The 13,772-nt window shown below is 42.3% G+C and overlaps 1 protein-coding gene across 1 annotated transcript in view; it reads right to left on the bottom strand.

The window, feature by feature from the left end:
* The window catches only part of LOC132392187 (interferon alpha/beta receptor 1-like), a 54,288-nt gene that overhangs the window by 23,646 nt on the left and 16,870 nt on the right, over window positions 1-13,772 (bottom strand). The window contains exons 5-9 of the mRNA XM_059966031.1: window positions 13,420-13,564; window positions 12,121-12,278; window positions 7,563-7,819; window positions 4,982-5,148; window positions 3,570-3,590 (exon numbers count right to left, since the gene is read on the bottom strand). Coding sequence (XP_059822014.1) covers window positions 3,570-3,590; window positions 4,982-5,148; window positions 7,563-7,819; window positions 12,121-12,278; window positions 13,420-13,564 — 748 coding nt within the window. The remainder of the gene's footprint in view (window positions 1-3,569; window positions 3,591-4,981; window positions 5,149-7,562; window positions 7,820-12,120; window positions 12,279-13,419; window positions 13,565-13,772) is intronic.

The following is a 13,772-nucleotide window of genomic DNA, read 5'->3' as shown; positions in this document are numbered from 1 at the left end:
AAGCTGGAATGTCTCCTAACAGAAATGGAACGGAATTACTATTGTCTCTTGGAGAAGGAATTGTGTATTGAGTACTGTACTGTTCATTGAAACCCCTCAGGGACAACCAGAGTGGTCTGGTTGAGGGATTGCATCATCCCAACCTGATTGACATCTGACACCCCGTGAGTGAGAATAAAAGAGGGGTCTGGGGAACACATCCTCAGACACACCAGGAGAAACGTACGAGACCAGTGGGGGGCTTGTGTGTGTGTCCATCCTTGCTTGGGTGGCGAGTCCTCCATGGAACGGTGTAGCTAAAGGACGGATACGGATCAAGATCGTACCAAGGAAAGTCGGCAAGTTATTTTTCTATTTCTCTCTCTCTCTCCCCAACAATTGCAACACAGTGTCAAACAAACAACGGCTGCAGCCTGTATGAACTGAAATGAACTTTAGATTTCCATCGGACAATTCATTATCCCCTAGACAACGATAGAGCTTGTTTCTTATTGATTATTATTATACCCGCACTTTTAGGTTTAGTATTGACGACGTATATTATCTGTATATTTGCATTAATATTATTTTTGTGTATTTTTGCTAATAAATACTGTTAAAAATAGTATCACCAGACTCCAACGGATGTCTCTATCTTTGCTGGTAAGATAACCAGTTACGGGGTTCGTAACAATATACTTTCACAATATAATTATTAATCCCATAGTAATTGCTCCATTGTAAGCGGAAATGCTGTAAGCTAGAGTTGAATTCCTGCATATTGTAAATTAGATATATTAAAAGAATATACATTGGATTCTGGTTAATTGCGACATATCTGGACAAGTAAAATTTGGCCCAATTAAGCGACTGCCCCAATTAGCCAAGAAATATTTTAAAAAGTATAAAAAAAAAGACAGAATACATTTAGCCGAGTAACAAGTTAAATGAAATATAGAACAAATTAGAACACTGCCAATACTATTACAGTACTATAAAGCTGTGTATTAGTTCCTAAAAGTTATGAACAAAGGAATTCAGTGCTCACTGCCATGTTCTTTTGATCGACTGTAAGTGAACAAAACAAACACAGATGCAGATAGTGGACTGCCTTCTTACAATGCTTCTAATGACTGCATCCCCTAAAGCTTCGTTTTCATTGCAACATTCAAGATGATGGTTGATACCTTCAAATTCTTTGTAGTTCCTAACTTGGAGTAAAAGAGTTTCATTTTCACTCCCGTCCATTTCTGGCACCTCCAAGCCCAATTACTTGAAAGTGCAGTAACCAAACCAGTTCCGAATTGTCCTACTGCTTATTTCTCAGCAACTAACAGTGACATAAACACACATAACTGATGCCATTTAGAAACTGGTCATTCTAAGCACAGTGTAACGTCTAACAGCCACATCAGAGCACGTGACTGACGCTAGTTAGAAACTATTGGGCGAGTTTCCTGTCCCAATTACATGGCATAGTGCCCCAAATAAATGAAGGGAATCCCAGCTATTATCCTGATTAGTTTTTGTTCTTTAAGAGTTGTTGCAAATAAGCCGCTGCCCCAATTAAACAATGGTCAAATTAACTGGAATCCATTGTAATTGTTTTCCTCCATAAATTCAATTTTACTTCCCATTTTATTTCACTTTCTTTTCCTATTTTTTTAAAGTGTGCTTTCCTCTTATTATTCCTATTTATTTCTTATTCCTGAAGGACTTTGATTACATCTTTTTATCAAGATCCTGGCTGCTCTACTGGACTTGCATACTCATTAACTCACAAGGCTAAATCTTTTAGTTTGAGATGATAACCAAAAGCTAACTAATGCAACCTTTAGAAAGGGGAAAGGTTAGCCCTGCCTAGCTCCCAACAATGTGACTTGCAGTTGTGGGTCCATATCAAAGTCAAGACAAAGTTATGATCAATCTATGTAAATATCACCATAACTATCTTGAGATTCATTTCATGTTGGTGCGTGGCCAAGTAGCTAAGGCGTTCATCTAGTGATCTGAAGGTTGCTAGTTCGAGCCTTGGCTGAGGCTGCACGTGTGTCATTGAGCAAGGCACTTAACCACACATTGCTCTGCGATGACGCCGGTGCCAAGCTGTATCGGCCTAATGCCCTTCCCTTGGACAACATCGGTGGCGTGGAGAGGGGAGACTTGCAACCTGGGCACCTGCCGGTCTTCCATACAACCCTGCCCAGGCTTGCGCCCTGGAAACTTTCCAAGGCACAAGTCCATGGTCTATCGAGACTAACGGAGGCCTACAAAAATATGGTGTCATAAATGTACTTTGTTAAAAAACTTACTTTGATATGGGCCCTCATCTGCAAGCCTCATTAAAGGGAGCTAGGCAAGGCTAACATAGAGCATGTTCATTATGCAAGAGGCAACCCTTCACAGGCAGATGCAGAAATGGAAATGGAAAAAAAGCAAAAGCTGCCAGGCAAGATATTTCCTAACAGTTCAACGCCTACATTTGACACAAATCTTTCAAGAATACACTAACTGGAAACACTGAATCAGAAATAACCTTAAAAAAAAAGAAAATTTTTGTAAGTACAGAGGAAAGCTTCACGAGTATAACCATGTACAGTATGTGTGAAGATAAACCCACTTCAGAAAGTTTACATGGGTTAGTGTTGGACCAGTGCTTTTCTTAATATACATCAATACTTTGTAGAATTTCTAACAAGCCATCCAGCTGGAGGATAGTAATATAGTTCACAGAGATATAGAGGACAGGTGACGCACAAATTTTAATGTTGAAAAACATGAAATGCTATAATTTGTTAGGGAGGCTCACAAACAATACAAACTAGAAGGCACAATTTTAAACAGTGTATAAAAACTGGTGGGTGTTCTATATGGGTAGTTTGTTGAAAATGGCAAGACATATATAGTGGATTTAAAGAGAAAGTCTACTGAATATTGCGCTTTCAAAGTGGTCAGAGAGTACAAGATCAGGATATCATGGTAAATTTTGTAACTGCTTGGCTGCAAGTGGAATGGCATATACAGTTCTGGGCACTACTCCTGAAAGATGTAAAGGTGAAGAGGAAAATTACTGGGAAAAAATCGTTTCAAGAATGAGGGAGTGTTCTCTAGAAGTGTAAGTAGCTCTGGTAAAAGTTAAAAATTCAGGAGCGGTCGGAACTATCCCCATTGGCAGAAGAGTTAAGAATCAGTGTATATGTAGAAAGACAGCGATTACCAAATAAGGTAGTAACATAAATATTTTGTTTTTACTCGCTGTAAGTGGTTTAAATCTGGAATGTATCGCCAAATACAATAGCACGTAGGATGGGATGGACCAGCTGGGCTGTTCTTATATCGGAACGGCACGGGCTTAAAAGGATGTAATTGTTTAGTATGGCGCCTTTCTGACATGCTATAATCGAATGTAAGTTTAAATAACTGCATTTAACTGACACGTGATGCAAAGACCACGTATTTTCTATATTTAATCACAGGTAAATTACTACGTACTCAGGTGAAGTTTAAGTTCACTGGGAGAGGCTGGGGAGATCACACCCAATGCCTGACCTCAAGTATTAAAATGCTCCTACTGCAAGTCCCAGCCTTACCTTCAGAGATCACCGCAGTCACTACAGAAAGCCAGAGCATCAGCAACGCCATGTTGCCCTCGTCTTATTGCCCTTCTCCACTTCCCCGACCACGAGAAACAGCTTCAGCACGACTTCCATGTGATTTACAGGAAACAGACAGCGGACCAAGTGCATTGCAGTCGCTAATACAGAACACCCTGCATAATAGCAACTACCAGACCGGCACCGCCCGACACCGCCCCCCGTCGGCGGGAGGGCGATCCTGCGCCCCGACGTGGGGGGAGGCCGGTCCTGCCCCGACGTGGGGGGGGGGGGGGGAGAGGACGGTCCTGCCCCGACGTGGGGTGGGGAGAGGACGGTCCTGCTCTCCGACGTGGGGGGGGGAAGAGGACGGTCCTGCGCCCCGACGTGGGGGGGGGGGGAGAGAGGACGGTCCTGCCCCCCGACGTGGGGGGGGGGGGGGGAAGAGGACGGTCCTGCCCCGACGTGGGGGGGGGGGGGGGAGAGGACGGTCCTGCCCCGACGTGGGGGAGGGAAGAGGACGGTCCTGCCCCCCGACGTGGGGGGGGGGGCGGTCCTGCCCCGACGTGGGGGAGGGGGAGAGGACGGTCCTGCCCCCCGACGTGGGGGGGGGGCGGTCCTGCCCCGACGTGGGGGGGCGGTCCTGCCCCGACGTGGGGGAGGGGGAGAGGACGGTCCTGCCCCGACGTGGGGGGGGGGGGGAGAGAGGACGGTCCTGCCCCGACGTGGGGGGGGGGGGGGGAGAAGAGGACGGTCCTGCCCCGACGTGGGGGGGGGGGGGAGAGGACGGTCCTGCCCCGACGTGGGGGGGGGGGGGGGAGAAGAGGACGGTCCTGCCCCGACGTGGGGGGGGGCGGTCCTGCCCCGACGTGGGGGAGGGGGAGAGGACGGTCCTGCCCCCCGACGTGGGGGGGGGGCGGTCCTGCCCCGACGTGGGGGGGCGGTCCTGCCCCGACGTGGGGGAGGGGGAGAGGACGGTCCTGCCCCGACGTGGGGGGGGGGGGAGAGAGGACGGTCCTGCCCCGACGTGGGGGGGGGGGGGGAGAAGAGGACGGTCCTGCCCCGACGTGGGGGAGGGGGAGAGGACGGTCCTGCGTCCTGCGCCCCGCCCCTGTCTATAGGAGGGTGGATTACAGAGTGATAATCCCTCCGTCAGCCGGAGGATGATCATGAACAGCACCCCACCATACTGAGCCACACCGTCCCTGCTTAAAGGAGGGCGGATCTACATCTCCCGCAAGCTGAGTCGTCCCGCCCCTTTCAGCAAGACACATTCCCCTAGCGACGTGTTATTGTTGGAATTTTAACTTGCGGGGAGTGCCGTGCAATCAAGTTCAGTAGGCCTTCAAAGTGTTCTCAGCAAGCACTGTTTGTTTATTTTTGGTAAATTCATTTCATTCTTGGCTGACAGTGTGGTGGGGCTTCAAGTATTGGGCCGTTGTTAGTGCTGGAAATCACAAGCACGTCAAGGCTGCCACCTCCTGCGCTCGTTCCCCCTAATGTACAAGATGAACTGGCTTCGGGAGCTCTTGAGTGCTTTAACATTGGTCCTTTAGCTTCCATGTTTCTATTGATACTAATGCACATTAACGGTAATATTAGCACCTGTAATGCAGACATCCTAATGATTTCTTGCACAGGTGTTGACATAATCCAACAAGTGCAATTGCCTTATCCAGGACTGGTCCATTACTTGCACCTTTGACAAAATGGTGGATTCATTGTGACAAAACTATGCACCAAGTATATTCACAGGAGGACAACTATATTATTACTCTTCAACCATCAGGCTCCTGTGCCACATAACCTCAACACTGAATTGATTCCACAATCTATGGATACTCTTTCAAAGACTCTACAACTCATGTTCTCAGTTTTTATTTATTATTTGCTTTTTATATTTGCATAGTCTGTCTTCTGCACATTGGTTGTTTGTCAACAGTCTCTGGAGTTTACACACAGCGTTTCTGTGGACAAGAACGCTGTGTCATGAGAGAGGTCAGAGGCGAATAGCCACATTGGTTCAAGCTGACGGGAAGACAACCGTAACTCATGTAACCACGTTACAACAGTGGTGTGCTGAAGAGCATCTTTGAATGGACAAAGCATCAAACTTGGTGGTGAATGGGCTGCAGCAGCAGAGGGCCACACTGGGTTCCACTCCGGTACCAAATAAAATGGCCACTGAGTCTATGCTCCATGTTAGTCAGGAACGTCAGAGCAGAATAACACAGTAAGGATAAGATACTTGTTTTATTGTTATTCCCCTTAATTTGCCACAGAGTTGTATGCTAGTAATGAAGTGTTCAGTGTCATTTCCAGCATGTTGAATAGCAGATGCAAACCAGCCCAATTACCATTTTTTGTGTAAGTTCTGCTCTTTACCCATATCCTTATTTAATTTTGTCCCTTGATATGTTTATCCAAATCTTGATCCTAAGTTACTGAGCTTCAATTACCTTTCACACAGTGTATTCTGAATTTTAGTAATCTGCAATGGAAAAAAAATAAAATCTCATCTTCCCATGTACCTCTTCAAAAAATTGCAAGAACTTGCAGTATTCAATCACGCTTTCAGTTAATTGTGTTCAAATGTCACTGAGAATTAGATAAATTATTTAAAAGGGGACTTTTATGAGACTCTTAGATAGGTATATGGAGCTTAGAAAAATAGGGTGTTATGCGGTAGGGAAAGTCTAGGCAGCTTCTGGAGTAGGTTACATGGTCAGCACAACAATGTGGGCTGAAGGGCCTGTAATGTGCTGTAGATTTTCTATGTTCTATGTTTCATGTATAAAACCCAAGTATCTAATTTATTGTGAATCGTATTTTTTTCCAAATATAATATTATTTTGCATTCCAAATAATTGCATATGACTACAACATAATATCACTAGGTTCTGTTGTTCGCTGGAATTCAACAGCAAATGTAGCCTTTAGTGAGCCTACAGCTGTAAGGAATTAGGCAAGGGTGCACACTTAACTGACAATTTTTACTTTGCAAGAGCAAAAACAATTTCCAGTAGGTGAGGGAAGTGAAGTAGATACAAGATAAAAAGTGGCAAAAGTAGTTCAGAGAGCAGGAAAAACTGTCCTGTGCGAAAAGACATGGAACTCATCTACTGGGGTAGACAGTTAATATGCCAGCTTGCATTATTGGATGTACAAACGTTTGTAGAAAATTGAATAAAAGGATAGCAAAACCAGGAAAATAAATGTTCTCCAGAATCTTCACTTACAGTAGCAAATGGGGTAAACGGCAAATTTGACTGAAATCCTTCTGCATTTTAACCCATGGGTGCTTATTTTATGAATTTAAAATCCCTAATCTATTCTTAATCTAATTTTCCATTATAAATTTATGCCTCATACATCTGATAAAGTAAAACTTCCTGTATCAGCTTATTGCACTGCCAATGCATTTTATGGCTTGTAGTGTTTGAAAAGATATTTATAGGTCCTGATGAAGGGTCTTGACCCGAAATGCCGACTCTACTTCTCTCCATAGATATTGCCGGACTTGCTAAGTTCCTCCAGCATTTTGTGTGTGTTGCTCTGGATGTCCAGCATCTGCAGAATCTCTTGTATTTATACTTATAGTAGGTCAAGTTTACATCATGAATCATGTTAAATAGACTTAACTTGTAATGGAATAATTGATAGAAACATTGTACAGTTAAAAGAATTGCAATATATTAACTTTGCTCATATTTTTTTCTTTTTGACTTTAGAAAGTTTCTTACTTTATTAAAATAAATTTAAATCCAGTTAATATTCATAACAGTAAATATCCCTTAATAAATGAGGGAAGTTTAACAGCTGTAAAAAAAATCACCAAAAACCCTCTCAGAATCTTGTTAAAAATAATACCACTCCCTGGTTTTGTTTGAATTGGAGTATCATATTATCTACTTCTGATATTGCTGGCAATAGACACCAACATATTGGTGCCCTCTCCTCCAGATAACTCTCTGGCATTGTCTTACTCACACAGAACTCTTTGGTAGTGTTTGCGTTCTTGCATAAAAATTGGTGTTACTATATTGTGCCTGTTTTTCTTCATCTTCATTTTCTTTCTTTAAGGTGTGCACCTGAAGCATATCCAGTTCTGCAGGAATGTCAATATCTGTATTGTCAAGGCATTCTTGTACATTAGAAAGAAAAATTAATTTGTCAAAAGGTTCTTCAGGCAGATTGTTAGTCTGAGGTGGCAGAAATGGAGAATTCAGCCAAGGTTCTTTCAGGAACTGTGCATTAAAAAGAAAAAAATCGTTAAGAGAGGTCTTTCCCAATTAAGCTGTAAACAAAAAAGCTTACATAAAACATTCTCATCTATCCTAAGAGATGCTTTACTTTTTTTTTGCTGGGATAAAAATGAGTACTCATGTTATTAAGGTGAAATTAAGCACCCCTACATGAGATGTTGTCCTGGGGAAGCAGCATGGTCTCTTTTTGCTGCTGCTATCAGGAAGCAGATACGGGAGCGTCAGCACTCACACCACAGGTTCAGGAACAGTGATTATCCCTCAGCCATCAGGCTCCTGATCCAAAGGGGATAACTTCACTTGTCCCATCATTGAAATATTCCTAGAACCTATGGCAATCACAAGAAAGTCTGCAGATGCTGGAAATCCAAAGCAATGCACAGAAAATGCTGGAGAAACTCAGCGGGCCAGGCAGCTTTTATGGAAAAGAGTAAACAGTCGACATTTCGGGCCAAGAGCCTTCATCAAGACTCCATCAGGAAGGTGCCTGGCCTGCTGAGGTCCTCCAGCACTTTCTGTGTACTACAGCCTATGGACTCTTCATCTCATTGTTCTCAATATTTATTACGTATTCATTAAATATTATTTCTTTCTTTTTGTACTTGCGCAGTTGTCTTTTTCACACTGGTTGAACGTCCAAGTTGGTGCAGTCTTTCACTGATTCTCTTATGGAAATTGTTCTATAGATTTATTGAGTATGCCGTCACAGAAATGAATCTCAGGGTTTATATGGTGACATATAATAAGTTTGCTTCGAACTTTGAAATTCAGAAATCTAGAAGGCAATGAAAGTACCATATTTCAAGTGAAGTCTTTGGAGATTTCATTGCATTTTGGAGAAATTTACAATTATTTATTTGTTCTCACATAACAAGAAAGATGTGATTGGTGCAAAGATGCAAAGGAAATTTACACTCAGTGACCACTTTATTGGCTACCTCCTGTACCAAATAAAGTGGCCGCTGAGTGTCTGTTTGTGGTCTTCTGCTGCTGTAGCCTATCCATTTCAATGCTCAACATGTGTGTTCAGAGATGCTATTATGCACACCACTGTTGGAATATGTGGTTATTTGAGTTACCGTCACCTTCCTGTCAGCCTGAACTGGTCTGGCTATTCTCCTCTGACCTGCCAAGAAATGTAGAGGAGAAAAACAGAGCAGCAGAGACAATTCAGCAGTGAGCAATAACTTCATAATAAATTGCAAAATAACAAGCTACGGGGGGGGGGGGGGGGGGGGGGGGGGAGAGGCACAAAATAAGGGAGAATGGATACTAAACACAACAAGGTAACAAGGCTAGAAGTAACTGGTTGAGTCTGGCAGGTTTGATGAGTGAACAAGGACTGTGGATGAGAGTTGGGATTAAATAGGCTGTAGATGATGAGTTAGAAATGAGTGGCAAGTGACTCCTGTTTGCTGGATGGTGACTGGGAGGAGCCTGTATGTGTAGGCCTAACATGACCTCTCTCATTAACAAGGCATTTTCACCCACAGAATTGTCACTCACTGGGTGTTTTTTTTTGTTTTTCTCTGTAAACCTCTCGGGACTGTTGTGCGTGAAAATCCCAGGAGACCAATGGTTTCTGAGATACTCAAACCACCTCATCTGCCGCTAATAATCATTCCACTTGGATCACATTTCTTCCCCATTCTGATGTTTGAACTGAACCACTTGACCATGTCTGCATGCTTTTATGCATTGAATTGCTGCCACATGATTGGCTGACTAGGTATTTGCATTAACGTGCAGGTGGCCAGGTGTACCTAATAAAGTGGGCACTGTGTGTATGAACATGATGCCAGGACTAAAATACTGTAGGGATGAGAAAGCTGGGATAGCCTAGGGTTATATTTTCTTTGGAACAGAAATGCTAAGAGAAACTTGAGGCAACTTGAGAAACTTATGAGGAGCCAGGATCAGTAGCCAGTAGCTCTTTTCACAGCCAGCGCAGACAATATGGGCCGAATTAACACTCTGAGTTATAAATTTTCTGTCACTTATTTATTCCTGTTTAGAAAGCTCTGTTTGAAATTAAGGAACAAAATAAAAAAACAAATGGAACTCACGGGAAACCACTGACACATGAACCTTTGGAATTCATTGCCATAGATGGCTGTATTGAGTCTATTTAAAATGAAGGCAGATAGGTTCTTGATTAGTGAGGGAGTCAAAGATTACGGGGAGAGGACAGAAAAAAATAAGGTTGAGAGGGATAATAAATCAGCCATGATGGAATGGCGGAGCAGACTCGATGATCTGCATGGCCTAATTGTGCTCCTCTGTCTTATGGACACACAAGAGCGGATACATTCACATTTTTAGTGCTTTCCATGACGGATTCACGTGGCCTCAATGCATTGCTTGCTCTGGAAAAGAAAACTGTCTTTATTGTTAGCACATAACTTGTGGGAGAGTATGAGCTTCAAGTGCACCCAACCTACATACTCAGCTCAAGTAGTTTCCACCATTAGGCTCAAACTGAGCAAAGTCTTTTCCAGAGTTTGGTGCTGCTGATAAGATAAAGTCCTACTTTTTACACCACACCCTACTTCTGGCAGTTATGTACTGAAGCAGCAAGCGTCAAGGCAGTCTGAAGAAACGACAATGCCAAGTTTCATTCTCCAGCCACACTGCTTTTAAAATTTTCCAGCAACTATCAAATAAATTATGGGTAGAAATTTCCATAAATTTATGGAAGTTTTGGATTTTTTTTTGCATGTGCAGGTTACACATGGGGCTTCTGTCATAGCTGGGGTAGAGTAAGGGTAATCTCAGAATAAACTCTCAGACCATATCACAGTGCTACCAGCTTATATCCCTGTACTGTTACCTTCACCCATAAACCTCAGTGCAGCACATCTTCAAAAGCAGAGCATTGAATAGCACAGTGCTGGAACAGCCTCTTTAGTCCACACTGTTTGTGCCAACCACAGTGCCAGCTTAAACTACAAATCTGCCTGCATATTGTCTACATCTTTCCATTCCCCGCCGGTTTGTAGATCTGTCTAAATTACTCTTAAACCTTGCTATCATCGCTGCATCCACTGCTTCCCCTCTCAGTGCATTTCAGACATTTATCTCTCTGTGTGTCAATAAAATCTGCCTCATTAACCTTTCCCCCTCTCACTTTAAATTTACACCTTTTAGTGTTGGTCATTTTTACCCTGGGGGGGGGAAGTCCTTATTATCCACCTGACTCTCATAATTTTATATACTTGTATCAGCCTCTGACAATCCAGAAAAAACAATCCAAGTTTGTCCTTATCGCTAATACTCTCTAATCTAGGCAACATCCTGATGAACCTCTCCTGCGTGCTCTCCAAAGCCTCTATATCCTTCTTGTAAGGCAGCAATCATTAATGCACACAATACTCCAAATATGGCCTAACCAAAACTTTTTATAGCTGCAACATGACTTCCTGACTTTCATAGTCAACACCATAACTGATTATATGTTTTCTTATACAAAATGCTGAGGGAACTCAGCAAGCCAGGCAGCATATCTATGAAAAAAAGTTGATGTTTTGGAGGAAGGGTCTCAGCCGAAACGTCGACCGTACTTTTTTTGATAGATACTGCCTGGCTTGCTGAGTTCCTCCAGCACTTTGTGTGTGTTACTTGGATTTCCAGCATCTGCAGATTTTCTCTTGTTTGTGATATCTTTTCTTATCTACTTGTGTTGTCATTTTAAGGGAGCTATGGACTTGCACCTCAAAATCCCTATATCCTGGCCCAGGATCAAGAGCCTGTCATTTACTGTATACTTTCCCCTTAAAATTTGACCTCCCAAAGTGTAACACCTCACCCTTATCTGGATTAAGCCCCATTTGCCACTTCTCTGTCCACATTTCCAACTTGTCTACGCCGTGCTGAATCCTCCGACAATTTATTGTGTCACTTGAAAAGTTAGTAATCAGCCCACCTGCGTTTTCATTCAGATCATTTATAGATATCAACAACAGAGATCCCTTAGGAATGACCTCCAGTCAGAAAATCACTTGAATCCACCACTGCCCTGTCTCCTATGACCGAGTCAATATTGAATTCAGTATTTGTGGATGCATTGACCCTTTATCGTTTGGATTAGCCTATGATGAGGGTTCTTGTTGAAAGCTTTACTAAAGTCCATGCATAGAAAATCTGCCGCCCTACCCACATCAAATATTGTTGTCACCTCCTCGAAAAAGATAACAGCATTTGGCTTATGTTTACAAAGATGACTTACACTGCATTTGATGGACTGCGAAGCAGAAATAAGATTTGATGTTTGGTGGAACACGTACCTGTTTTATGTGTTCAGGAAGTTTGTACGAAGGAAAGAAAATATATCTGATTATCCTGTATCCATGAAGTGATGCATAGAAAATACCGACGATCACAAGAAAGACAACACACAACGATGCAAGAAAAACCACAACGATCTTCCAATCTGCAACTCTACCTGCCAGAGCAAAGAACAGCAATAAAATCAGTCAGTCTAAAATGACAGATGGGCACAAAACTTTAGAAAGAATGATGGATATAAATGTTATGAGGTCATAGCCTCATTTTACAAAATGACTTGCAGATATGTATTATATCAGTTGGCATCAGGTGTAGCTTTGCAGTGCATGAATTGCAAAGTTGTGTAACCACAATGCTGCTTCTGGTCTAGGTTTCAAAATACAGCCAGGGAAGGGGAAGAGGATGACTTCACATGATGACATCATTTGAAAAGAATTTTAGCTGATTTGGCATTGCTCCTGAAATGTTACAAGTATTGTACAATTAACAAGATTAGGCTCCAAAGGTATCCATTAAAGCTTCCTTAATTCTTCTACTTATAGTTTCTAATATTTCACAGAAAAATTAATAAGTAATTCTAATCATGAGAAGTCCCAGTAGGAGAGGTTAAAATTTATTTAAAAAAACATCAGATTTTTGGACTTATGCCATGACCCTGTCTTACATTCAGCAGAGCACATCCAGTTCTTATAAGTCAGGTGTTATGTTAACTGCTACGGTACCACGTCTACCCTACAGACAGCGACCCGGATTCAATTCTGCTATTGTCAATAATGAGTTTGTACATTCTCCCTGTGGTCACATGGCTTTCCTCCAAGTGCTCTAGTTCCTCCCACACCTACAAAGACACATGGGTTAGTAAGCTACTTGATCACAACAATGTACCTGAGCAGTGCGGGCCTGTTGGGCCAAAAGAGCCTGTCACTGTGCTGTATCTCTAAATTAAAAAAAAGTACAAGGCATAATACTGCTCCTATTCTTTCATTTGTGTCTATTTTTCACACAGCAAGTCCAAGAGGCAACAAATGTAAAGATTTTTCATTCATTTGATTCTGATAGGGTTGGTTTAAATATGAAATCTGGTTGGCATAAATATGACCTTTTACTTCAGTATAGTTCTTTTGGTTCACCTGAACTGCAATAACACATTGTTATGGGAAGGTTTGTGAGTAGCTGACTTAGCAATAGCAGAGCGGACTATAACTCCTGTAAGCAGAAAATAAACTTGTGACCAATAAAGTATTGTTTATCTCATAATACTTCTTTAGAAGGAACAGATTGACTAAATGTAATCATACCGTCATCCTTTGTAGTTTCACAGGTAACTGAACTTGATTGAGTGCTTCTGTTATTCATAAAGGGTTTAACTTCCAAACAGTAGGTGGTCCAAGGTTTCAGGTTGGTGAGGGTTATCGTCTTCTGCTGGATGTAAGTACTTTCAATCTGTGTAGAATCCAATAAGTCTGATAGTTACATTAGTCAGATAACAATCACATGAAGGATTAAATCAACCATGTTAAATGGACCGTTTCGATGGGAAGTAATAGCACTGAAGCTTTTTAAACACTGACAATAGAAATATGTAATTGTTCTCAATTAACTTCCTAAAATGACCGATGTACCCGGAAAATTGTGTTCCAATGGGTTCAAC

This window comes from Hypanus sabinus, chromosome 4 (genome assembly GCF_030144855.1).
Source record: "Hypanus sabinus isolate sHypSab1 chromosome 4, sHypSab1.hap1, whole genome shotgun sequence".
Taxonomy (NCBI): Eukaryota; Metazoa; Chordata; class Chondrichthyes; order Myliobatiformes; family Dasyatidae; genus Hypanus; species Hypanus sabinus.
This window is presented reverse-complemented; position numbering and strand designations above follow the sequence as displayed.